At 49.4% G+C, this 27,836-nt stretch overlaps 1 protein-coding gene across 1 annotated transcript in view; it reads right to left on the bottom strand.

Moving 5' to 3' along the window:
* tiam1a (TIAM Rac1 associated GEF 1a) overlaps positions 1-27,836 on the bottom strand; it is a 35,122-nt gene extending 7,286 nt beyond the window's left edge. The window contains 19 exon segments of the mRNA XM_057054091.1: positions 2,456-2,589; positions 3,158-3,370; positions 4,763-4,849; positions 5,117-5,198; positions 5,765-5,869; positions 6,601-6,771; positions 8,839-8,913; positions 9,013-9,159; positions 11,022-11,207; positions 11,820-12,044; positions 12,734-12,906; positions 13,473-13,689; positions 13,782-14,054; positions 14,829-15,115; positions 15,514-16,191; positions 16,950-17,047; positions 17,163-17,267; positions 26,381-26,474; positions 27,616-27,836. Of these exon segments, the coding sequence (XP_056910071.1) occupies positions 2,456-2,589; positions 3,158-3,370; positions 4,763-4,849; positions 5,117-5,198; positions 5,765-5,869; positions 6,601-6,771; positions 8,839-8,913; positions 9,013-9,159; positions 11,022-11,207; positions 11,820-12,044; positions 12,734-12,906; positions 13,473-13,689; positions 13,782-14,054; positions 14,829-15,115; positions 15,514-16,159 (3,021 nt within the window). The 5' untranslated portion in view covers positions 16,160-16,191; positions 16,950-17,047; positions 17,163-17,267; positions 26,381-26,474; positions 27,616-27,836.

Genomic DNA, 27,836 nt, shown 5'->3' with positions numbered 1-27,836 from the left:
GGGAACGTCTCAAAGTTCAGTTACGCCTGATATTGACATAACACGCACATCAGAAAATCCCTACGAGGAATGATGGGATAGGCTCCATGGCATGGCACACAGGGGGCCTTTAATCGGTTAATCTCTGGGGAAAGACTGATTCGTATGATGGCACAAATTTATGCACAAGCATTACGTCAGCGTTCCCACTTTCACTTGGGAAAATCAGAGGTATGAAGGTTTGTCTTTAATTTATTGAAAGCATGCAGCATTAAAAGACTGAACAATATTAACCAATAATTGATTAGGAAAGCATTCCGATAAAAGGGTGATAAGACTTGACTGAGTGCTGTAAACTTAATTATGATTTTTAAAACGCTGCTTGTTCACGCTCGGCGCAGTGCGCCCTCTGGTGGACAGATTAGAAACAGCAACAACCAGCGCGGGGCAGTTAATAACTGAGGAGCACTAAAGATTCAAACACAATTACCTTTTCCCATTATATACCATAATTAGCATAGTGTATACATTAGACTGGCCAAGACCGCATCACCAGGAGTCAATCAAAACAACATTTTAATGAAAAGCACCACTCCGTTCCTTTCTGTCATTTCCCCATTCGAATGCCCCTCAGCCAAATTGAAAGTGGTTCCTCAATTATAACCAGCACTTGTCGGGGGCTACACCTTTGGGAACACCAGCAATCACCGTCATCTCTATTATCGCCACAATCACAAGCAATCACAGTTTTATTTTCTGGCTGGCTTATCGTCTTTGTCTAAAATAATGAATCCCTCTGTTTCCTCTGGCTAAGCACAGACTCATTTATATCCACTAAATGATGTCAAACACTGTGGAGAATGAAGTAATTAGAATGTGGGAATAATTAAAATCGTCCCACTTTGCTGCTTTTGCCTCACTCCTGCCAAAACGTGACTGCAGGCAGTGGGTGAAATGGGGTAAGATGCAGCCCTCGCCGCCTCCGAGACGTTTCCCAAAGATAAAGACTGAGGGGAATGAATCCATAACGGATTACAGCCAATATTGATTATTTTTTCTTGCCTTTCTTGCCGCCAAGCACTGAGGAGACGGTGGAAAGTTTGGGATTCCTTCGCTGATGAAGGACAATGTTCAAGAGCTCCAGGATGAGGTCGGCGCTCACAGCCGGCCGGAGAGTTAAAGAAGCAGAGCTGCTCCAGAGCCAGAACAAGCCTCATGCTGTTGATGGTAATGAGCAGCAGAGAGAGGGACTGAGGAGGGGGCAAAGAAATCGAGACAAATCGGAGGAACAGGAGATGGACACAATGGGAAAGGACTGGAAGTGAGAACGGACAGAAACCACGAGGACGAATGAATCGTGGAGGAGTTAAAATGACGGCAGATTCAGCTGTGAGGGATCTTCTGGTGAAGTTGTAAGTTAAAATATGTCGCATGTGTTGTAAATGGTGATAAAATGCTCCATTCAGCCTTGACTCAGTGTAACAACATACAGCCACGACCGCTGCGTGTTTCTATATTTGTGTTTGCAGCAGAGCCACAAATCCATCCTGCTGCACTTCTCCCCTCTTTCACTTGTCAGAACAGATTTGGGGGGTTTCTTCCTGCTCTACAGACACCAGGAGCTTAAAATAGCGCAGCAGGCCCTTTAAATTTTAATTGGAAATTGGGGTTCAAGCCATTTCATCAAGTTAAGAACCACTAAAAAGATTTCCACACATGAAATGTAGCGAGAGACGTGGGTCCGGTCCACCCGAGCGTATCTGTCCCTCCCTCTCATCTGCGTATGCTTTGCTCCCAACTAAAACTGGCACATTGGAGTCAAACAATCACAGCTATCCATCAGGATTTGGGTCTAGACCGCAGCCAGCGCTGACCTCATCTATTAGTTCAACTCCCAGACCCAAACTCAGTGACACATATCAACGCGTCTCTCCGTTTTTGTTCAAATCTGTGAGCACAAAACCAGATCCACTGGGTCTCAGACCTCGGTGGGGTAATGGAAGTGACACGCTGGGTGGGGGAGCGGGTGGGGGCGGGGGGGGGGGGGGGGGGGGGGGGGGGCGGGGGGCGTCCCAGCAATCATAGCGGCAACGCTGATCGGTCCAGACATGCTGTTAATTAGAAGATGATACAATTCACTGGTGCTTTCACTCACCTGCCTGCCTCCATCTCTCTATTACACATCTGCTCACTCTGCAGTGTGCACACACACACACACACACACCACACACACACACACACACACACACACGCAGGATTGCCTCTCAGCATGTCTGGATGACTGTTTGTGCATGTTAGCACAGTTCTATTACAGGTGCGTCCTCTGTCAGATAGTAAAAGCTGCAAATCATTGAGCGCAGCACCTGCTGGGGACGTTCGTCCAGGTGGACTTTGGTCCCTCCCACATCTCCTTTAGCTCTGATCCACAGGATCAAACAATCTTATCATATCTGTGGCCATGTTTGATGCAGCCTACCTTCTGAGCGGTTCCCACGGAGATTTTGCCTTCCTGGGGACCTGCGGGGCTCTGCAGGAGCAGCTGAGGTCCCTCCTCCAGGGTCTCATCGGGGCTCGTCAGCGTCAGTACCGACACCTCGTCCAGGATGTCCTCTGCGAAGACGTTGATGCAGTTTAGCACGGCTGGAATCTGCGTGTGAGCGACTGCTCTTTAAACTTGATACTACAGGATCTTCATTTGACCCTTGGAAATATTGTCTTTATTTTGTTACAACTGTAGAAAACAGGATGTCGTTTACACAAAAACATCGCTGCAGGTTTTTCATTCGCACCCATTTGCCCTGACATCACCGGTAACCTCTATCTGGCTTCCATTGTTTCCGTGCTCCATCCGAGCCCCTGCATATGGCGTTCCCGACTAAGTGACAGCTCCCGACTACTGAAGGGGCACCTATTAATATTCATTCCTCCCAGAGTCGCTGTTTAAACAACGCCAGGCTGTCAGGCTGCAGACTGCATGCGCCACTTTATCAGGAATACAAATGGCGCCCTTGCACAGATAAAAAGAACGGGTCAGAGCGGAGCCGGGTCTGTCTGGAGGTCGTGTAGCAGACAGCATCCATGCATAATTACTGGAGGTGATTGCTCCTTCAGCGCCTGCTTGTTTTATGTTCTTAACCAAGACTCCGCTTCAGTATTAGAACGGCGCTGCTGTGTTTACCTTGGTTCTGGGAGAAGATGTCCGTGGAGGGATCCTGCTCCCAGTCGCTGCGCCGCGGCGGGGCAGAGCAGAGCGACTGTGGGTGGAGCTCAGGCAGGGTGCTGATGCTCAGGGTCAGCGCCGGGTTCACAAACGCCGCCCTCATGTCCTCCATGCGGAGAGCAGAGGAGGGTTTGTCGTTCAGCAGCAGAATTTCATCTCCGACTTTCAAACCTGAAGGAAATACAAAGTTTCTGAATAAGCAGGTGTTGTAAACCTTCGCAGAGCTTCGGGATGAAGCAGAGAACCACTAATTAGCACCTAATAAGCAGAGCAGTTAGTAGGAGACTTTATCCAACAAGCATGATGGGTTATGACGGCTGTTGGGCAGATTTTGACAGCCTGTTCCTGATGTGGACTTTAAATAAAAAGCCGATTATGAGCAGCCTGTTTGCTGGCCCTGCTCTCCTCTGACTCCTGACTCATTACAGCGCCTCTGTCACCGGTAAAAGCGCCTATATCGGGTGATCCGGCGCTCATAATTCTACGTCTACTCCAACTGGGTTGCATTAGACACACATGGCACACATTTACCCCGGAGTTATGACCTAGATGTCTGGGTCGTGAAATGTCAGCTGTAGCAGAGTCTTTATCAGACAGAGGGAGATAACCCTCCCCCGGCCACATACTACGCAGGACTGTGTGCGCTGAAAGTGTGTTTGCGTGCGCACGTGTCTGCGGGGGGAATTACAGCGGGAGAAGAATGGATGGGAGGGGGAAGAGCCTTTGGGAGCGCTCGTCCATCGCTGGCCTGGTTTCTGCAGATGCCCTGCAGGAGTTTCGAAGCACAATCTTTTCTACTCATTCTAGTCACATTCTGTAAATCACACGCTCTCCCATTCAGCCTCACGATGTGTCCTGCCCCACATATTCCCGTCTGTGAGTCAGCGCGGCGGAGCGTAACGTCCCAAAAGGACAACACTGTGTTGTCTGGGTGCCACAAGTACCTTCTCTTTTCCATTTCCGTTCATACACACGAATGTAAAAAGAGCACAGACGTGTGCGCTGGCAGCTGGCAGCGTGCTAGGCTATTAGCTTTTAGAATGCTAATGCTGCACTGGGGGACACAATCTCACAGTTGAGTAACCTCGTTCTGACCCCGGGGCACAGTAGTGGCGCTTGTTATTTTCTATACATTAGCTTGGTATTTACAGGGAGGTGGTGAGCTTATCAGACCCATCGGTTTGCTCTGGCTTTGTAAAAGATAGAAGCATTTGAATGGAAGGTTATCTGCACACTCGCTTTGCAAACATGCTTCTTTGCTCTCACAAAACAGAACAAAGGTGTCACTACTATGCAGTGTTTAACTCCTTATCCCACGGCTCACATTTATATTCAAGATTTTCTTTTAGTTTTTGAGGGAAAGGAATTAAGTTTTCTATCCACTCGAGTCCCGAGGTCGTACTGCTGCGCTGAGTCAGCAGCTGATGCAGCGCAGTCATCCAAAGCTGCACTGATAAAACGTCATGTGGGATCAGGTGTTCCACCACTCAGGCATATGCACACGCTAACAGGACACAACCTTCTCACGAAAGAAACTGGAAATATATGTTTATTAGTCGGTACCTTTAGCCGAGGCCAGGCTGTCTGGTTTCACCTCAGTAATGTGGAGCTGCTGCGTCCCGTCCTCGTCTACAACCTCCACAGAGAAACCTGCAGATGGCCATAATAAAAGGGAAACGTTCAGCAATCAACCGGTTATGTCACATAGCTGATTTAATCAGTGCAGGGTAACGTGAACAGACAGGCTGTGGGAGTGGAAGACCTCATGCCCCTCCCTGTTCAAGAGCGCCAGAGTCTATGGTGGCGTCACACAACGGATGCACATAAGAAAGTTTCTTATCCAAGATGGATCATTAAAACGCTGACACTCTGGAACTTTACGGCAGAACGCAGTGACAGTGTAGAACTCAAGGTTACCGTAGCCGGCGCTGCAGGACTCGGCCTTGTCAAACCGGATCACTTTTGTGTCTTTGGTGCAAATCTCAATCTCTTTGTAGAGCTGCAAACACAAAGGAAATGATATGCAGTTGGCCAAAAAGTGCCGTACTTTTGAACAAAGCCAAGGTCATGTTATCCATTAAATAAGGGATGGACAGAGTCATGTTTTATTCAGGCTCCTTGACGGCGCCGTCACAGAAGAGGCTCAAAATCCAGGTCGCTCCTGAGAAGTCAGACGTGGTTTTTGACCTCGCGCTGGGGGGGAGCACAGACACAGCTGTGTGTACACGGCAGCAGAGGGGAACAGAAGGCTGCGGTCTTCAGAGAAATAATAGTGTATTATCGCCGGCTGAGGATGAAAGAGGGCGGAAACGAGCTGCTGATCAAAGGCCTCTGGAGGAAAAAGACAGTTCAGCAGCGACTTTGCTCTGAGAGGGTTCAGCGTAACACCAACAAAGCAAAGACAGTTCATCACAAGCTTTACGGTGCCTGAATAACGAGGGGCCAAGGTCACTTCCTGTGTTGTTTGTGTAACCAAGTAATATGGAAAAATTCAAATCGGATGCTGACTGGAATCAGGTGGTCATCAGATCCCCAGTGAGTTGTTACTCCTGTGTGTTTCCTCACCACATCAGAGACGTCCTCTTCAAGTTTAGGAACATAAACGAGCGTCTGTCCCTCCCTGCACACCTTCACGCGCAGGTAGTGGTTGGAGGGATCTAACTTATGGGTCTGAAGGAAACAAGACAGAAAACACAAACGATAGCCAACATCTTCAAAACTCTGAGACACAGAAGGAATAAAAGGAACGTGAACGGCTTCAATCGTGCCTCTAATCCTCTGGGATGGCTGCTGTGGGCTGCACACAGGGGCTGGACGACAGGCTTCGCTTCCCTGTCATACGCTTATGTCGTGCACACAAACACCCGCGCAGATGCTGATCGGAGCGTATAGGAATCATTAACTTACATTATCAGCGCATCTCCGACTGAGACCAATTAGGGAGACACGGGAATGTAGAGAGAGCTGATGGGACGGGGCTGTCTGGAGGACGTCGTCCGAGCGATCGTGTAAGGAAATGTTGCCGAGGCTGTCAGACTCTGGCACTCACGTCTGGGATTTATCCAGATATTAAGACTGACTCTCAAGAAGATGTCCTCTGATCACACACGCCTAATTGTTGTTTTCCTGCTATTCTGAAGTGAAGGGAGTTCTTAAGGTTCTTAAGGATGATTTTATCCCTCTGAAAGCAGCAGGGATGCACAAGATAGAGGCTTCTATGAGACTCATTCCTGTAGCAGAGTTTGGAACAACCCCGTTAAAAAGAATGATTGACTAGTAAAACTGCTGTTTTCCCGTTTGTTTGGTTTTAATCTGTGAAACACCTCTATCAGAGTCTTCTCACTCATCACTTTGACCTTAAACGAATGAAGCCTTTGCATTAACATCAGCAGTTTCCAAACCTTGCAGGTGGCACTCAGGACTTCCAGCACCGTCTCCCCGGGCTGTATGACCACCAGGACGGGCTGGTTATTGGGCAAACAAACCCAGGAGGGCGTCAGGTATTCAGGGACCCAAATGTCACTGTCTTGGTTCTGCTGAGGGAGACTCTTCACCGAGCCCTCCTTCTCCTTCTGGAAGCACAAACACAGCAAAGCGTGTGAGATTCTTGTTTCTTCGTTATCCTCCGTTCCAGCTCACACGAATACCAGCGAATTCGTCTGCCTTGATGAGAATCTCCTGATGCATTAGTCTCCCTGTGCTGGTATGCATGTCTGGATGTGTGTGGGGGTGGGGGTGGGGGTGGGGGTGGGGGGGGTGTGATGGGATCTGGGCTTGTCGACCACTGGCCTGACCTCCACCAAGCTGGCAGCTGTGACGGCCTCTCTGCCCAGATCAGGTTCCACAGACGTCATCTGCGCGACCCCACGCTGTCTGTCACCGATACCTTATCTAATCCTTTCAGGTAATGGCATCCAGGACCCCCCCCCCCCCCAGACTCCTCCACCCCTCACTAATCATTGCCTCTCCTTCTGCCGCCCCTTCGCTTCTATCTTCACATCACTCCCCATCTTACATTCACGCCATGACTTTTGACAATCTGGCCTGTTTCAGCGTGTAAAAGTGGAGTTTATTGAGTAGCAAACGCAGGCAGACGTCAAGCGTTAATGTATGCATCTGCTCCAACCCAACATATTTACACCAGATCTTTCATATAGATTTTTCTGAGACAACAGACCCGGGGCCGTAACTACTACCTTCCCCCAACTCCCCAACCCTGCTCAGCACCATCTGGCTCCCCTCCTGGCCCATCTAGGATGCTTCTACTGGGGGTTGGGGGCTCTGACAAGCACATTAAGCTCTCTTTGTCTCTCCCACTCCATTTTAATGTCATTAACGGGATTCCCCCAAAGAACTAGAAAAAAAAAAGAAAGACGTCAGATGTCAACATGTGGAAGAAATGCTGCAGACGTTCTGATGCGGCTTCACAGAGCTGGAACGCCACTGCAGAAGTTCTGATGCGGCGTTCCAGCTCTGTGATGAATGTGCTTCCTGTGCATTGCTCCACCGTGATCTTCATGCACTGCCAGCTCAATCTGGACGTGGGTGGAAGGAAATCAATCTCCCATGGTGCTGCTGAGGCCCGTGTTAGAGCTACAGTGCAGTTTTTTCTTATTCACTAAGTTCAGACAGAAGCTTGTATCTCCCATCACCCCCTCATCTCTTCCACCACTCCTCATAAAATATGGAGCTGGCAAGCTCGTCCATGCAGAACCCGTGGGTAATTGGACATTTTCCCTAACAGTTCACATAAATTCATTATCAAGCTCTGACTCACCGCACTACTGGAATCTTTAGATATCTGTAGACAATATTTGATTTCTTAGATATTTTTGCTCATTAATATCCCCTCTGATATTAATCCCCTTAACATTGGCAGAAATGCTCTATGAACCACCGAGGACTGAAGAAAAGGCCATCAAATATGAGTAATCTGAGCAGATCAAACCAAGATAAAGTGGTAGGATAAGAGGGGAGATGTACCTCCTGATAACCTATAAAAATGTGACAATGAGCCAGAATCACTGGGAGCAATGAAGAGATGAGACTCTGTCAGCACTGATCCGAAAATAATGCTTGACATTATGAATTCCTGCTATTTGGCTTCAGACCTAGAGCTGTTCATATTCATAAGTTTTTTTGGACAGAAGACTTTATTACAGGAAACTGCAGCCGATCGCCAACATTCCTCATATTCCATAATGTAGAGATTTAAAAAAGGATCACTGAATAAAGTAGGAGACTCCGGATAATCAACCGCCCCAAATGGAATGAGGCAACAGAGCACAAGAGGCGTCAGTGGGATGAAAAGAGGCATTGATGGCTCCGGGCTTTTCAAAAGCCCATAACCTATTATCAAAGCACAGAGCCTTATCAGATGCCCCAGTGGCTTTTCATGGGAGGGTATCAGAAAGGCAAGAAGTGACAGGAAGGCAGCCTGGAGCTACAGAAGAGCTGCTGCACTACTGTGAAACTCCAGCGAAGACAGTGCTCCACAGACCCTTCTTCGCTCTTACAGCACCACTCCCCACGTTTTGGCATCTTTCCTGTCTCGCCGCAGGCCGGCAGCGCTGAAAATGGAGGTCTACCTGCATCTCAGCAGCAGCAGCAGCTACAAACAGAGAGATTTGGGTTCTTACGGCTTTCTCACTGGCAGAGTCCTCAAACATGCGCGCCAGTGGCTTTTTCGCCGGTTCCATCCCGTCCACGAACACCTGCAACAGTAAAATCAGGTGAAACGGCAGCGCCACCGCGGCGACGGAGCAAAGGAGAGCGGCGTCTGCAGCGAGGCGCCATCGCAGTGGGAAGCTTGCCTGATTGATGGAAGGATGCCCCGTTGTCTTCCTCTTGGAGGTGGTGTCCAGACCCCACAGAGAGGAAAAACGGCTGCGGCGTTTGCTGAAGGTCCGCGGCACCGCCTGGTTCCGCTTCCTGAGGCTGCTCTCCGTGCGAGCGGACACCTAAATGAGTGATTATTTAGATTTTTTTTTAAAAAGAAAGGGATAAATGTGCGATAAAGAGGAGAAAACGCACATATGCAGTACAGTGACATCACCCATCCAGCACGTTTGCCCTCTATTCTCTTTCTGCGACCTACATCACATCTAGCCGAAGACACGTTTGGCATTTCTGGGTTAATTCTCTTTAAACCATTGAGCTTTAAGCTGCTCTGCCTCCATATATGACATCCAGATACCACATATACTCCGACGCACGCGTATGTGGCCGTGTGGTTATCTCTCCACCAGTCGCTGCTGATAAACGTCACACATCAGCCTCGATAGGTCAAATTGTCTCCAGCACTATATTTATGAAAGGAGCAGCCTCTGTTACAGAGACTGCGTCTATATCAGCTTCAGATGCCAACCATCAGCAATAACAGGGGTTTCTGCAGCAAGGTGCAATATAAAAGAAATTTGAATTGATTTACATGAATGAATAATGATGAACGCTGCGATATCATCATGAATCAGCCTTTTTTTATTCTGTTCTATTCTTGATTATTCATGACACAATATTTTCAGGAGTATAATTTATAACCCGGGAGAATACGAGGACGTTGCTGGCGAACACAGAAGGGATGGAGTTGGAGGAAAGATGGAGGTAAAAATGGAACCGAACAGCGGGGAAGAAAATAAGGCAAGGAGGAAGCTGGAGGGGGGAAAACACAAAAGATATGAGGGTGCGTGTGTGTGTGTGCGTGTGTGTGTGTGTGTTGAGGGGGTCAACAGAACAGAGGGTGTTAAGCCTGTTTGTGGGAAAGCGCCTCAGGGATGGCAGCTTAGTTACAGAGTTGGTATTGATCCAGCGATCACAAGAAAAATCCCATCGATCTCTGATGTTGTTTGAATGTGTGAGTCCACAAACGTGTGCGAATGTGTGTGTGCGCAGGTTGTTTCCATCTCTTTCCTTCTGCTCCGTTCTTTTGTTCTCTGCCATATCTGGCTCGGATCCACACATCACATTCCAGCCGTGGTGACGCGCCTTTCTTGGCGTTCTCGGAGCGCTCAAGGTGACACGTAAGACAACAACCGAGCTGCTGCCCCAGCAGCACCACGTGAGGACGACACACGCAGGCTAACAAATATTTAACCGCATTTCCAGGTTTTTTTCCTTTTTTTCTCCATATTGGGATTGATTTAATTAATTTCCCATTGTCTTAAAAGGCTACTCCCGGCCGACATTAGAATTTACTACCAAATGAACCGTGTCATTGATTTTAAACATAATTTCCCCTGTTGGGAGTGATGTCTGGGACCGGCACCTCTGGGAGTTGCACTAATCAGTTTAAACACAGTAAATGCACTTTATAACACGCACCCTGGGGTCCAAACCTACTGGAGGAAGCAGAACATCTAATAAAACCTCTGGACTAAGAGGTTCAAAATGAGACAAAGAAGCAATTGTTGCACCAATGTCCAAAATAGGAACTAATTATTCTGGCTCAGCTCACTTTGGGCTGCCGGAGTCATGCAATACTTCATTTTATGGGCTGTGGATTTTTGATTCACTCTGAGGCATTTGGACTGGAAACGAAATGTGACACCTTGTCAGGATTTGGCCCAATCTAAAGCATTTGAACTTGTCAGGAAACCCCAGATACAAGCTGTCGCCTGCTGCGTGTTATGCAACCCAAATCTTGCTTGTGAACAGTCAAGTACACCAACACTGGTGGGAAGCGCTTACGCAACTCTAACTCAGGGATACTTCACCTCATTTATGCTCTAATCCAGAGATTTGTGGGTGAGGAGAAGCAAAATCAAAATAGATTCAACATTCAGACAAATAGAGTGGATATAGGAGGGAGTGGGTGATTTATTACCAGTGCATGGAAGGAAGAGACGGAGAAGATGCCCAGGCGTCCCATGGCCAGCTTTGTGGGACGGGAAGCGAAGCCCAGCAGGCGTTTGGGATTGGGAGGTTCTCCGCCTTGAAGACTGGCCAGGTAGCATCGACAGCGGAACAAATCTATATGAAACCGCTCCAAGTTCTGCTCCCAAAGGAAGATCTAACAGAGGAGACCAGGAACATGGTGTCAAATATGCATCTATGATTACACAAGATGGCTGCTGATTAAACAAAAGGGATGAATTCTCGTCTTGATATGTAGGAGTCCGCCACTGTGGAAAATATTACTCAGTACAACCCCCGCAGTGAGCTGACCCGCTGTGCTCGATGGGTGGATCGGGGGGGGTGGAACACATGAAGTCACAGGAACAGGCAGCCAAACACACTTTAGGCCTGTTAGTGCTGGTTCCTGCCTAAAATATGTGTTTTCTCAGGAAAATCCAACAGTAAAACTACCAGCTATGTTTTCAGTGAAAGCCAGTCAGAGCTTTGAGATTCCAGCCGCCGCCGGTCTGAAAACTACTCTTGCACCTGGGAGGTTTTGTGGGAGGGGCCTCAGCTTCACCTGCACGGTCATCTGTGCACGGCATCATGTGCTGCTGCACTTTTAGCAGCCGTGACCAGAGAAAACGCTGCACAAGAAGATTGTGTCCAGATGATGATTTCTAGGTGTGAAAAGCTCAGTTCTGAGAGGTTGTTGATCTCATCGGGTTCATATGAGGATCACACACATTCGCAGCTGAATGGGAATGTTCTCCGGGCGGCTCCGTACCTGCTCCAGGATCGTCTTCCTCTTCTTGCCGTCGGTGACCGTGGACAGCTGCATGTCTCCCATCTTCTTCATCTTCTCGTCCATGTCTATCTTCTGCTCCAGCTTGCGGATTTCGGTCCGCAGCAGGCGCACGGTGTCGTCCCTGTGGTGCTGCCGGGCCAGAGCGGCGGCGCAGGCCGAGTGAATCGCCGTGATCCAGTTCTCCAGCTCCGTTTGACCCGAGGTCTGACAGGAACGGAGGAAATTGAATCACACATATTGTTTCAAATCCAAAAGATTAAATTAGGAAATGTCAAAAAGGGGAGTGATAGGATGGCAAATCAAATCTTGTCATCTTTATTTAATCACTTATTAACCTGTTCTTTGACTTAATGTCATGTGGACATCTGCCATGAATACAAATAGACACATTTGAATACGAAACAATGGTGGCTGTGGTGGATCACTGTCTCGCTGTGACAGTGTGGCCTTTCAACGCGTCAGACGTTCAACGACACTTGGACACATGGTTAAATCCCATGTTGGACAAAATGTCTCCTCTCCTCTCCTCTCCCTCTCCCTGTCCCTCTCCCTGTCCCTGTCCCTGTCCCTCTCCTCTCCCTCTCCCTCTCCCTCTCCTCCCTCTCCTCTCCCTCTCCCTCTCCTCTCTCTCCTCTCCTCTCTCCTCTCCTCTCCCTCTCCTCTCCTCTCCTCTCCTCTCCTCCCTCTCCTCTCCTCTCCCTCTCCCTCTCCCTCTCCCTCTCCCTCTCCTCTCCTCTCTCCCTCTCCCTCTCCCTCTCCTCTCCTCTCCTCTCCTCTCCTCTCCTCTCCTCTCCTCTCCTCTCTCCTCTCCCTCTCCCTCTCCCTCTCCCTCTCCTCTCCTCGACCCTAAGTTCTATTGTACTTCCTGTGTGTGCATCTGAAATCTCTCTCACCTGGAAGAGGAAAGCATCACCCACAGAGTTGCTGAGGCAGAAGACAAAGTCCTTCTTGGGGTGTTCGGGAACAGCCTGCACGATGCTGTTTTCAGCCCAGAGTGCATGTTTGGGAACACTGGTGTGGTCGATTCCAGAACGACAGTCGGACTCGTACAGGAAGAGCGTGCACCCTTTAAAAAGGTTGGAAAAAACAAATAGACATGATGAGAAGGTTCCTGTCTGCAAGCTGCAAGGACACATTCAAACCATCACTAACACAAACATAACGTGTCTGAGGAAATAGGAGCAGACTGTGTGTGTGTGTGTCTTAGGGGGGGTGATAAAAGGAGGGGGGCGTAAGCAGCCACAGATGCTGTATCTTCTGCGTTTCACGTTGACCAGATTGGATTAGACACAGATACAGGCATGAAATTAAATTGTGATGAGGCTGAGCAGAGTAAATATGAGGCCACACAGAAAGAGGAGAGTAGAGGTGACAACCAAGGACGTGGACGGTGTTAAGGCTGATGAGATTACTGTCTAAAGGAGCGCGAGGAGACGCTTCAGATGCTTCTCTGAATGCAGCAGTTAAGCCCTGGGACTTTGCTAATGCTAATGTTTTATTTAAAGCACTAAGTAGTTGTTATTTGTGGTGCTAATTATTTAGCTAATTGAATATGTGATACAGGATGTAATCCTGTGTGAATGATCCATGTTTTTTTAGACATTTACACATAGTTCTATTCAGGTGTGACACCTTTGAGAGAGACCCAGTAGTGTTTCCATTTGCGCCTCGTTGCCAGTTCCACCTTCTTGTTTTTCTTGTGAACTAAGAAGTTTTTCACCGCCAGGGCCCCTGCCTTCCTCACGGTGCCCTGGGCGCAGCCAATCACAGAGTCTGACGGGTAGGCGCTGCTGAGCGTGCCGCTGCTCCGCTCATCACTCTCCTCGGTGCAGTCTCGACCTCGCTGGGTCTGATGACAGAACGGCAGAAAATGGGCGTCGTTACAATCAGCCAGAGAACCTTTGTTCTTTTAAAAAACAGCACTTAGTCAAGGGAACCGACCCAGGCTTGATTGTCCAGCTCCTTTCGGAAGTTCTCGTACACGCCGCCCCGGCCTCCCTCACCACCTCTCCCCTCTCCGCCTCCCGCGCTGCTGCTGCCGCTGTCGCTGCCGTTGAAGATGCTGCTCTCGGTGGCCGAGTAGACAGAAAAGGAGGCTGACATGGCCTTACAGCGGCGAGACAGCAGCTCGCCGTCCCCGTCTATCTCCGCGGCCACGCCATCGATGCCGCTGTCGCCGTACTCGCTCCCCTCGCCCAAAACACCTGAAATGTCCTGTCAGCCAGAGAAACAACAGACATTTGTACGTGTGCAGGCGGCACCAGACGCTCTGATTCAAAGCCTCTCACTTTTGGTTCTGAGCCCGATTTCCCACTTCCTCCAAAGTTTTTCCTCTGTTTTTGTGCTCTTTCCTTTGTTGTGTTGTTGGCCTATTTATATCCAGACTCCCACAGTCTGGCTCAATGAATTTATAATGAGCACTTAGGGTTTTATGCTATCCAAGGGTGCTTGGGGGTTTGGGGAATTGGGGAAAGTTAAAAGAAAAGCCTTTTGCACTATTTTGGTACTTACTTCACTTTTTGTAACTTTTTCTCACAGTGACACATGAAAACTACCCTAAATACTGGTGTTTTTGTCCATTTAATGCCCTAATTAGCAACTCTGCGATGCTCTCTCCAACCCCGTGTGCACATGTCTCCAGGGGAGTGGTTATGTGGTTTGTCAATACAGCTTAAACGATGCTTTCACGCTTTACATTCTGAGAGGGGGACGGAGAAACCAGGCCAGTATTGGACACGTAATGCCCACAGCCAAGTTGGATGTGAGTCCTTGTAATCGCTTTTCCCATTACACAACTACAAATATGCACTTTGAAGGAAGCACAGTGACAAACTGGAGAGGCCTAGTGGGCAGCAAAGGTTAAGCCCTGCTTTAAAAGCCACGTGTGAAGACACTACAGGTGGTCACCAAGGCTCAGACAGGGGCCACACACTTCCAACGAAATAAATGTGGCGATCATTCTTGGTTTTTCATGAAGTGCCATCAAACCTGAGTAGTCTGTGCACGCCGTCCTTGGAAAGCAGGGCACGGTGCAGCAGTCATCCCGAGTCCCGCCAGGCCTTCGGACAGACAGTGGGAGCGTCTGCAGGGCAGCGTGAATGCGCCGTACACACCCCCATCCTCGTCACCAGGAGACATCAACCCTTCCTCGCCGTCTCCGTCTCCATCACAGTCTTCCTCCCTCTTGTTTTTAGCGTAGCGGCTCCTCTGCCCCCTCAGGCCAGGGCTCTGCTGGCTGCACAGATGGTCCAGGGAGGATGCCCTTTCAGCTGAGCCTGCAACATAAACAGGTTGTTGCAGCAGCGCCGCTCCATGCCTGTGTGTGTGTACGGGTGTGTATCTTTTTGTGACTCTGGCGTGCGTATGTCAGAGGCTTTCAGAACATTCCTTTGATGGGAGCATCTGTGTGGGAACACACACATCATTCTGAGCTGTGCCACCATCTGGAGCAGCAGGGAGTCCACCAGCTGTTTGACCTTCTCAGTGTAGATAGAAACTACCTGATGTATCAAATTCAACATTTAACACGATGTTAAGTCCATTCACAAATTTTTGTGTTTCCCTGGAGGGAAAACAGATCTTACGATGTCTTCCAGGTTAATGATTTGTTCTGGATGAGGTATCTGAGCGTTTGTATGTGCTAAAGACCTTCACACCTGCACACCTGCCTCACCTGCATTGCCTCGAGGATGTGTGAACTGCTCTTCCTCCTCCTCCTCTTCACCTCCATCTATGATCTCCTCGGTGCTGGTCAGATGCTCCTGACTCAGATCAGACAAAGAGAACTCCAAACTGTCTTCCCGCCACATGTCCGCAGACTTGGAGCGTTTCTTTTTGAAGCTCCCCGGCTCTCGCGTACCCTCGGACATTCGCTGGAGGTATCGTACCTCTCCGATGACGTCCTCCTCTCCCTCCCCCATGGAGTCCTCTGCTCCATCATGGGGGATGGTGTCTGCTTCAGAAGTTTCTGGGGTTGGTGTTGCCAAGGGGTCGTCATCGTTCTGATAGGAGTCAGGTCTCATTGTCATAGCGACGCGTTGTGTCCAGTGAGGATTAATGCTGAATCCTCCAAATGCATCTGTGGCGTTGAACGGTTCCAGGCTGCTCTCAGCTAAGGATTGTGGGATGCTGGGGGTGCTGGAGGAGCGGGTCGAGGCGTCAGAGTTTCTATGCTCCTGTTTGGCTGAAGAGGAGTGGCGGGGGCGGCGCGTGATTGGCTGCTTGTTGGAGACACGGAGCGAGCGGGACGAGTGCTTACGGGAGAGATGTCCGCTCACGTCGCCGTAAATGTCCCCATTTTGACTTTCCACATTTCCCATGACTGAACTCTAGACTGAAGAAGGGGAACTGTCTATAAGAGAACAAGAACGCTTCTTTAATCAACGTGTTCCACAACTTAGTCTCATCTTACACCGGTGTTGAACGTAAGTGAATGGATGTTATCCAAAACCATGAGAATCAGCCCGATTCAGAAGCCCCAGAATGATATTTCCCGGAATTATACATAAGATTAAACTGATATGAGGAGATCAGGTTTCACCAGTGAAGGTTTCTCCATTGACCTCAGTTTGTCTTGTTCCACAGTGTAAACACAGAACTAAGTTTCTTGTTCCAGCTTGTCCTATAATTTACAGAATTAACAGAGAGGAACGTCTCATGAGCCATGAGACGTTCCTCTGGATATGTTCCCAACACATCCACAGTCATTTAAAGAATCTGCCATTCATTTTATCTGCTGATCGTCATTATCTAACGATCCTGCTTTGCCTCAAAATGTGTTACGTAAGTAAGTGAGCTGCTGAGTCAACTTCTGTTGAATCCGTTGGCCCTGGATGAATCACACTCCTCTCAAAGCCACCATCAGGTTCTCCGTGTGGGCTCAAACTGATGAGATCCACACGCATCTCAGCCTCTAATGGCTTCAGCCATTTGCTGCCTCGTTTGAAAGAAATGCAAAACAGACTTTAATCTACGCTGACAATTTACATGAAAGTGAGCTTTAGCAAACGGTCCAGCTGGTTCATGTGAGGTTCAAACAAGCTTTTTCCTGCAGGAATTCCGGGTTCCCCCCCTCACAATGTGGCCATAACTCACAGTGATAGAAGTTACCTGTGCTGAAATGGACACATCACCAGCTCCTCCACATCAGTGCGGTGTCGTCTTTCACCAAGACTCCAAACATCCTCCAGCGGGAGTGTCAGTTTGCCCTGAGAGGAACAGGAAGACAGAGAAGCGTTTCAAGTGGCGCTCCCGAGACTTCAAAGTGACTCGACGTGTCAGAAGTGCACGGAGATTGGAAGGACACGATGCGTTTACAGCTACCGTGGATGATGTGTCGGGTTTGGCACGTAGCGCCAGGTGAAGTCAGGTTGAAAGAAACGCTGGGGGACACGGTGGAGGAGGGGGGGCAACCATTTTGAATACGAGCTGACAAAGACAAAGAAAGGTGGTCATTAGGCCTGGCGACAAGACAAAAGCAGCACACAAACAGGTAAAGGCACGTTTAAATAACCAAATATAAAGGTGGAGCTCATCAGAAACAAAAGAACTGAGGTAGAGCCTGTGTGTGTGTGTGCGTGTGTGTAGGTGGGTGTGTGTGTGTGGGTGTATGGGGGGGCAAACAACTGCAGGTTCTTTCAACTGCACGCTGGAACTCACTGCCAGCACAGAGCCGTGCAGGCTTGCACGGGCATGTGCAGATTTTGGGAAACACCTCTTGTGATGCTGCTAACAAAGAGATGTGACACACATGCGCATAAGCACGCGCGCGCACACACACACACACACACACACACACGTTGTTGGTAAAATGACACAAGATGAAAGCAGCCAGTGAAAATGATTTTCTACTTAACACCCCATTGAGCCTTTCATGCCAAACACGACCTAATTTTCCTGATGCCTCCAGCTGTTTGGTGTATTTACTGTTCTATACGACACTATATGGTGTGACGGGATTCAGGTACAAACTCATTTCATGAGTATTTTACAGCCGTTTCTATCTTGAGCCGTTCTTAATAAGTAACTGTGGAGAAGACGGGGGCCCATTTCTGGTGACGGGGCATGTTTTGCTCTCTCAAATTAAAAGTTGGCTTCAGCAGCTGCTTTTGTTGCTCATAATCGTGGTTAGATCCCCCATTTTGTCAACCATGCCCACGCTGGGCGAATGGCAGCAAGCTCAGTGAAAGGGATGCAGGGAACGCATGGAAAGCACAGTCGGGTCGGTTCGCAGCCTTTATAACGCCGCGCAACAGATTTCTCACCCATCGTGAAGACTGTGGGAAGCAGCTTCATAAGCTAAACTTGACCCGACTAAATCTCCTCTGCCTCTCACTTCATCCGTTCACTCTTCTTTCCCAGCAAAGACGGATCTTAACCGGCGCCATCAGTAAACAGATGCAAGTGATTCATGGACTGATGTGTCCAAAGTGGGTGTTTGAGTAGCTAAACTGACACAAAACTATGCACTTTTTCTTTTTTCTGTCTAACTTCAGGAAAGAGGGGGTAAAAAAAAAGAAAATCAGTCCGTATCAACTCAGGGGACATCAAACTGCTACTTCTCCTCTGGCTGTGTACAAGCTAAAATGCTCATCCTCATCATTTTCTTCCTCTCCCTGAGCCCTGCAGCAAAGCATGGAGGAGGGATAATGAGGAGAAAGGTGGGTGTGGAGGGCTCTCTGTTAAACCCACGAAGAGCAGAGAGGTGAGGCGAGGCTGCAGGAGGAAGGCACGCTGGGGGGGGGGGCATCGGTGCGAGCTGAAGCACGAGGAGAGGAAAATATATTTAGAGAACAGCGATATGAATAGAAGTTTGTTATGAGAAAGTGCATTAAGAGTGGGAGGAAGTGTGAGGGGAGAAACAGACAGACATGGGGGGGCTTTTGTTGCTGAAATTTAAGTGGATAAGTAGACATGCAGTCTGGCTGTCTCTCTTCAGGCTTAATTGAGGGAGCCGAGACAAAAGGGGAAACATAATTATTCCCTCTCTGTCTCCCATTCTCACACTATATTAACACACTGAGAGCATCTCGGCAGTCGGGGCATCACTACCATGGGATGGTGGGATGGAACACAATCGAACGCTACCTTCATTTTACTGTTAGCTTACAGGTTTTAGAAAGTCTGTGTTGATTGTTCTGAACCAAAACCTGTCAAAACATCCTGACCCGTCAAAGTCACATTGTTGCCACAGGAAGATGCTGGAAGCTGCTGGGCCGCCACGTCTATCCCCGAACACGCCATTACACCTACGAGCAGGTAGCGATGTGCCACCGGGCTACGGTAGCTCAAAGGCAGGAGCACTTCCTGTCGTGCACGCACCTGCATAATCCCCTGAGAAATATGAGCAGCTCACGAGCCCGAGTCTTTGGAAACATACCAAAGGCCTGTCAGAACAGCGCCGCGGCAGACACGCCCAAATTCCCCAGCCAATCTTTGCATCTCAGCACCTGTTTCACAGATTCCGACGGCCGTGGTGCTGGAGATCCACCCGGCTGTGACCTGCGTGTTTACGACTGCACACTCCCTCGCTGTGAATGAAGCCAATCTAAACTGGCTTTAGCTCTTCTTTTGAAGGTCTCCCATAGTCTAAACATGACGGAGCCTGACATCCCATCATAAAAAATCATGTTCGACTGAACCAAAGATTCTGCTCTCAGATTATTTTCATAAATAAATGTACTGGTTTCCTGTTGCCTCAGCATCATGCCGTCATTTTGAGGACATCATGGCGATGAGGTAACTCGACGCAGCCTCTCGGTGAGAGACGGCAGGTGGCTTCGCTAAGGTGTTCCCCTATGAACAATCAACATATTAAAGGCTACTAGCATCACAATTTTCCAAAAGATTCCAGAGTTAGAGTGTATTACAAGAGCAAATAATGAACAATCTTTCTGATCGCCCCTTGGAGAGACAGGAATGAGGCCACGAGCAGCCGATGGTCTCCCTGACCTCTCTCATGCTGCTAATAAACCACGAAACACACGTCACAGTCGCTGGACACACCCTTCTTTCATCTCTTTTCTCGCACCTTTCACATTCCTTAATGGTCACCTTACCCTTTCACCCGGGGCAAAGCAGGAGGTCGACATTCCAGGGGGTAAACGAAGGCTCTTTAGGATGGAAGCAAAAATAGACTAATACAGAAATCACGAGTGTCTCCATGATTTCAGGGGGATTCCACGTCCATCATTGGTGGCGAGGAGGCTTAATGGACAAAACAAATAAGACTGGATTTATTTCTGCCCGAGTGTGTATGTGCATGTGTGTGCACGGACTCCACATCTGTGGAACTGTATCTATTCATTGTGAAGATAACAGTCAGAGATGCTCTGGAAACATCCCATTGTGAAGACAGACGCACACACTCCGCTGCACCGCCACGGCTCCTCTGAGACGGGACAGTCTCAGACGTCGCTGCCAGAGTTCCCTGGAAGAGGGAGATTAGCTTCTTATTCATGCTTTCAGAATCTGACAAGACAAGTGCCACTCCCCACCCCCCTTTTCTCCCTCTTTAACACACACTCACACTCACACACCAGCATCCGAACACCGTGCCTGCACGGCCGCTGCTCAAATCAAACATTCACTTATTTTAACTGGTGAGAGCCGAATTAAAATTCCTTCCCGAAGAGCGTTTTCATTCCGCAGTCTCGGAGGAAAATGGCAAAACAAAGTCGGCCGGGAGGACGGAAGATGACAGCTAGTCGTCGTGTTTGTGGCCTAAACCGATGCAAAGATAAAGGATGCTGGAAGTGAGGGCCGATTCCTCCCACTGTACTCATCAAGTGTCACTAACGCCATTAAATACGCTCCTTCGTCTCTCTGGAGGCTTACACTCCACGCTCCTTAGCTCAGATTTCAGCCGACTGTCTCTGTGGCGCGGTGCAGCCGGGGATTACCATATTTTAAAGAAAATCCTCCATTGAGCACGATAGCTGAGAAAGTCAATGAGCTTTGATGCTCTGTAGCTGCTCCTGAGCAGGAATCTGAGCATCGGTGAGTCACAGGAAACCCCAGAGATTAGAACCAACCTCTCGGACCGCTGGAGTATAGTTAAATGTGAGGCTTTTACATGATTCTTTCCTCCGCTGCGTCTATTCTGAGTTGATAGAGAAGCTTATCTAAAGTTCATCATGTTGTAGGCCACTGTGCCTACACTGAGAGCTCAGGCATCCAGAGGGCCAGGTTGTGTTTTATCTAATATGTATGAATCATCTGCCTCCGTTTGTGCGTCTGTTCTACACCCCTAAATGAACGCTGTGCACACAGTCGACTGACGGTCATCACAACCACAATATTCAAGTCTTGATCTGCTTCATTGGCTTGGCAGAATCTGTGAGCGGGGGGGGGGGGGGGGGGGGGAGTGTTGTTAATTATCCAAGAGGAGCTGGAAGCGACGCTGACTGGGTTCCACATTCAGCTGGAAACCGAGGAACGCCTGAGGGGCAAGAGCGAGCCTGGGGGAGGAGTGGAAACGAGGCAGAGAAAGACGTTTGAAAGCGAGGAGCCCCGTGCAGACGTCGCAGCGTGGCTCTGTCGAACGGCACCTGTGATATGATGGCTTCATTTATTGCACACGCAATCAGTGTGTTGCTATATATGAATGAAAAGCAAAATCTGGTGGTAATTCTGTCTATCAAAAGAAGCAACCAAGGAGACGGCAAGCTGCTGTCGTGATGGGGTTTTACATTTCGTTTTGCTTCCTCCACTGATTGTCTCATTTGAACTATTCCAAGTTGGACTCGGATGGATTCTTTTCTGCTTGGCTGGGAGGAATAAAGTGGTATAAGAGAAAGGCCCTTAAAGAGCTGTTTCATGAAACAGGGGTTTTGGGCTTTTCTTTTGTTTTTCAATTCCATTTACCTAAAAATGATTTGGTTTCTTGCTATAATAGCAAATTAAGGATATTGGATGTTTGGGGAGAGAATTTATAACATCTCACACAACATCTCTTTAAGTGCTGAATCTTGCTGCTTGGTGCAATAAAGGGCAACAAATGTTGTCAGACAGACAAAAGCAAACATGGACAAGTGTCACTGGCCCAAATTGGCAGGTGACAGCTCCTGTTCTGTGTGCAGGATGAAGGGAAATAACAGGGCGGATGGGTGAGCGAGAGAGGGGAGAAGAGGGTTTTAGGCAAAGTCAGGCTGATTGAGGTGGGAGGTTGAGACGGGGGGTGGGGTGAGAGGGGCAAGAGGCTGTGGAAAAAAACACATAATGGTGTTGAAAGCAGGATGAGAGGCTGTTGGAGCAGCAGGAAGCTGATAGAATGGAGTGAAGGGTCACAGGTAGAAAGATGACTGATATGTGGGGAGGTGGAAGGAGATGTGAGGGGTGGAGGAGGGGCAGTAGTGTTGATGGTACCTGAAGGGCTAATAGAGAGGAATGTTGAGTCAGGTCAAAGTAGGGTGGGTGTAAATCCACAGAGATAATGAGATCATGGAGGTTTCTCCACGTGTGCCCAGCGCTGGTTTACAGGCAGCCACGTTGTTAGGAGTGTCCACCGTGAGAAGATGGAAGAAATTTGAAAAGCAAAAGGTCTGAAAGGATAAAGGGATAAAGGCAGTTGGAAGGGGATGTTATCTTAGTCCATCTCTGCACCTGAGTCAACAGCAGCTCTCCCAAACTGAAGCTTCCCCCGAAGAAAAGTTTGGACAAGCACCACCTCCCACTGTTGTCCCTGCCTTTAACCAACAGAGGAACCAGAACGGCATCAAAAATAGGCAGACAAGACAACTTTGGTGACAGAATCAAACGTGTAAGCTGGAAATGGCAACATCCTGTTGTTTGTGAGGGGGGAGCAGAGGGTGAACCATCGGGCATCGTTAAACTCAACTTCAAACAAGGACGTGCTAAACTGCCTGGGAAAAGCGAGGTAAGGACAGCACGCCCTGGAAGACGAGGATGTCGCCATCATGTCAGCATTGTGGCTCTCCCTTCGTTAGAGGAGGAGGATGTAGGTCAATGGGTCCATTTCCTGCAAGTTGAGCTCTGAAGACACGAGCTGGGGGTGACTGGTTGAGATCTGAGTGGCTCCACTGAATAGAGCCCCCCCCTCTCAATGCATTAGTGACCTGTATAGGCAGCATGAGTCAGTGGCCGCGTGAGGGGGGAGGACAAAGGCAACCTGAGCACACGCACAGACACACGCGCGAACGCACCAGAGGACAAAAAGGAAACTGCAGCACTGACCGCAGAGGTTCGGTCCTCAGAGGAACTCGATCCAAAGAGGCAGAAAAATCCAAGCGGCTCTAAAAGTGTGCCACCGTCAGTGCTTTTGTCGACCTCCTTTCCCGTGCACACTTATTCAGACGGACTCCCGTGCGTGTTTACACATGCACGCACTCACAAGTGCACATGCAGGCTTTTGAGAGCGCCTCATACAATCCTACTTGCATCCCTTCCAGGTCACCAAACGGGAACGTGAAGTGTGACTCCGGGATAAGCACCGTGTTGTTGGTCAGCGTTCTCTTTATGAAACTAAAGTACCGCCGGGGGGGAGGGGGGGGGGGAATAGGAGGCAGTGGCCACGGGACTCATTTCCTCTGCCTTAATTACAGTCACATGGATATAAACTTGGACACAAAGACAGGCTTCAAACGCAAACCAGCGGGTGTAAAGATAAGAAGGGAGAAGGGAAGAGGAAGGCCAGAGGATCTTTGGAGACACTCACGGTAACTCTCCTCCCAAGTCCCAACTCGCCGCCACACACACACACACACACACACACACACACACACACACACACACACCACACACACACACACACACAACACACACACACACACACACACACACACACGGGTTCCACTCCTTCTGGACGCTGAACCACAATTGATTCAGCTTCTTTTCCAAGCGTGTGTCTGAAGTGACACGTCAGCTGCACATCCGCCGGTCCTCCATCGCTCCATCGTAAACACCGTCACACGTTGCATTTGGCCTAATTATCCTTGAGGAACCTGTGATGTGAGCACCTGCACGTGCACGCATCCACAGACATTTACACATCACTGGATGGCAACATGTGCCAGTGCAGCCGCCTGGGATGGAAGAGTGATCAGAAATAATGGGAACACATGACAGGGGGAGCAATGTTGTTGCACCGAGAGGGGGGGTAAAGGATGATAGAGCAAGAGACAGTGAGAGCAGAACAAAGAATAGAGAGCAAAGAGAACGCTGGAACAAGCTCCAGCTTCATCAGCCGACGCAAAACAGACCAAAAGAAGAAAGGAGGGAATGAAAGAGGGCACATGCCAGCTCATGTCAGCTCAAACTCAGACGCCCCTCCCCCATCTGGACCCCCTCACAAATTAGAGGCACCCCCCCCCCCCCCCCCCCCCCGCTCTCCTGGCAGCAGCGTCTTCCCACCAGAGAGGAGACTGATACTGAGGCGGCTGCGCTCTCCGCCCCAACTCTGACGTCTGGTTGCAACATCGGGCGTCCTGTCCGACCAGCCAGGTGACATTATCAACGGAGACGCCTGCGTGAAGACGTTGGCGTCTTAATGGTCACACTGAGTCATCAGGCGCGTCCCAAACTGTTTCACATGATTCGGGGCTTAAAATCATCACGGCCTCCGTCCTCTTCGTTCTGTAGGACGACGAACGATGAAGAAAAAAGCCCAAGACTTAATCATCTCAATTTGACACGCTGTAATGTCAGATAAGGGGTGGAAAACCGGGGCGAACCACCCCCACCTCCCTATCTTAAGCTGTCGGTTTTGTTTTGGTTTTCCCGAAACGTGCTTGAGCGATATCTGTCTGCAGCTGGGAGGACTGGGAGAGCGGGACACACACGCGGGCGCACACATGGACGCCACGGGCACGAGGCCAAACATTTAAACAGCTTGATTGCACATGGGGAGAGGAGCGCCGTGGCCGCTTCAGCCGAGCGAACCGCCGAGGAAGCAGGAGGAAGCCTCTCCTGATGGCGGTTGGGAAATGAGAGGGAGGGATCGTCCCTTTCATCTTAATTGCATCATCTCTTTATCATGGCCGCCCGCATGTCCGTCCCAAACTGCATCTCATGTGTGGTATATGTAATCACGAAGAGAGGGCGTTTGCTTCACCACAAGGTCAGACGAGCGCCGTCCCTCCAGGTGGATGAAGACGTGGGAGCCTTCGGACTCGTAGCGCATCCACTTAAACATCCGTCACACGAGAACTGGAGAAACGCATCAGAATAGAACCGGGATTAATCGCAGGACTTGTAGGAGAGATTAGAGTGAAGCTGTAGGGTAACTACAGAGGTGTGTGTGTGTGCGTGTGTGTGTGTGTGTGTGTGTTGTGTGTGTGTGTGTGTGTGTGTGTGTGTGTGAGTGAGAGAGAGAGAGAGTGCCCTTGCTAGAATTGTGGTGCTTTTTTGTGCTCACAGTATATGCACATTAACCTATATCTGCCCTATAGGTGAGCTGACTGAGCATTAGTGTATCAATCTGGGTCAGCATGCACACACTCACACACACACACACACACACACACACACACACACACACACAGTTACTCACTCCATCACTTAACAGAGCCCAACCCCCCTTCAAGCCAACAATATATTAGCTTACAGTACACAGACGGAGCACATGGCTGTGTGGATTTACACACACCTATTTGTCCTGAACACACACACTTGTGCACATAAGCATGAACCAACGCAGGGCGACCATTCACTGGGGGAGATAATGGTTTCCCCCCACGACTGCAGCCTCAGGCTTTCACAAAAGTCTTTGTGTGTTTTAAAAGGTGTGTGCACACACTGCAGACACACACACACACACACACGCCGAGTTTTCCTTTTTTTTAATGTGCCACTGTGAATCCCTCACGGATGGCCTGCTCAGAACTCCCTGCCAATACTGGACCTCCCGATGGAACCGGAGCAGCGCAGACAGCGGCCACAGACGGCCAGGAAATCGAAGACAAAGAGAATATCTCTGAATATCTCGCTTTTAATCCAAACACTTTTATCCAAAACACCGTTAATTAGCCGAATTGCTTTTGAATAGAGTTTCAAAGGGTGCTAAATTGCTACCTTGCTAAGTTATTGCAGCTGCTTTTCCCTAAATCATGAGGTTGGTGGTTTGGATCCGCAGCTCCTCCTGCCCCACTGTCACCACGCTGAAGTGTCACCGGGGGGGTCACAGAACCCCAAATGACTTCCAGCGGCTCGGTCGGCGCCGGGCTGCAGCTTCTGGCAGAACAGGACCGTGAGCGTTTATCTGTCAATAAAGTTTCTCCAGACTTGTGAGGCTCCGTAATTGGGAATACGCTGTCCTGCTGGACAAAGACAGAATTCCATAACAGCGCGAGTAAAATATCTCCAATGTCACCCAACTATCGAGTTTATTGGATTTATCGCGGCCGCAGCGCCGTAAATTCCAGCGGCGTTCGTTTCCTCCCCTGAAGAACAAGTGTGGCGACTGGGCGCCCTTTGACCTCTGGTAATCCATCGGACGTCTGGATGCCTGGAGATGACCCGAGACCCCACTCCTCCACACACACACACACACACACACACACACACACACACAGGGTGACACTAACTTTGTTCTCGTGTCCTCTGCCTTTAACAGCCGCTCCTTCAACACTGAACACTTTGAGGAACACTTCCTGTAGCCCATCCTCTTTGTCTGGTCCTCTTTACGCACAACAAAGAACACACACACACACACACACACACACACACACACACACACACACACACACACACACACACACACAGTAGGTCTGTATGTATCACATCCAGATCAATTATTATTAGATTTCTACCTGCACGTGATTACGTGGGACCCCCCGTGCAGCTCTAACACACTGCTCCAGACACTATGGTTCTAAGTAGCTCCTCACATTTAGTCATTTAGTATTTGATACTTAACCTTGACTCAAGTCATTTAAACTTTCTGAGTGTCCAACTCGTGCTCCACATTTGCCCTTTGTGCCGCTCAAATTCAACCCAAGGAAATATCCCGTGGTTCAGCCCAGGAAGCCGGTTTTATTATCACAGCAGAAAGTAGGCAAAGTCCCAGAGTGATGATTAATGATTGATAAAGTTGCTACGTTAACACACCCAGCAGCAGCACATCTGCAGCCCCACACACACACACACACGCTCTCACACACACACGCTCTCACACACACATACACACACACACACACACAAGCTCTCTCACACACACACTCTCACACACACACACACACACACACGCTCTCACACACACACACACACACTCTCTCACACACACACGCTCTCTCACACACACACACACACACACGCTCTCTCACACACACACACACACACGCTCTCACACACACGCTCTCACACACACACACACACACACAAGCTCTCTCACACACACGCTCTCACACACACACACACACACCACACACACACACGCTCTCTCACACACACACACACACACACACACGCTCTCACACACAAGGCTTCCTGCAGTTGACTTCTATTTGTTTAAGTGTGTGTGAGTGTTTGTGGGTGGGTCCGTTAGGAGGACGGCGGCGGGAGGACGCTGCCCGACAGACGTCCCCCCGGTGCACAGGGTCGGGCTGTAGGAGCGCCTGCATCATGGGAACGTGCTGTGAGCTGAAGGCAGCACCTTCCAGGGCTGATGTGCTCGGAATAAAGTTCTACTCTCAAGTCTTTTTCAGACAAGTCCAGCACAATGAGGACATTTGTCTTCCCCCCCCACACACACACACACACACACACACACACACCCGTGTCCCTCCAACCATGCCTGAAAATAACAAATGCAGCCTTTTACCTTCAACTTTAACCTCCCAGAGTTTCCCGACTGTGGAAGAGTAAATTCCTTGTGGTGGTTGGAAGCACGTGTCCTATTCCAGGGGAATCCTCACATCAGCGAGGCATCTCTGCCCAACTCTGTCACACACACACACACACACACACACACCAGAGCCATTACTCACACATGCTGCCTCTCGTCTTGCCTAGACCAGACTGAAGGCTGAGGAGAGGGTGTGT

The sequence above is a fragment of the Takifugu flavidus genome, chromosome 14, assembly GCF_003711565.1.
Source record: "Takifugu flavidus isolate HTHZ2018 chromosome 14, ASM371156v2, whole genome shotgun sequence".
Taxonomy (NCBI): domain Eukaryota; kingdom Metazoa; phylum Chordata; class Actinopteri; order Tetraodontiformes; family Tetraodontidae; genus Takifugu; species Takifugu flavidus.
Note: the sequence above shows the minus strand (reverse complement) of the source record. Positions and strands in the feature narration are given on the sequence as shown.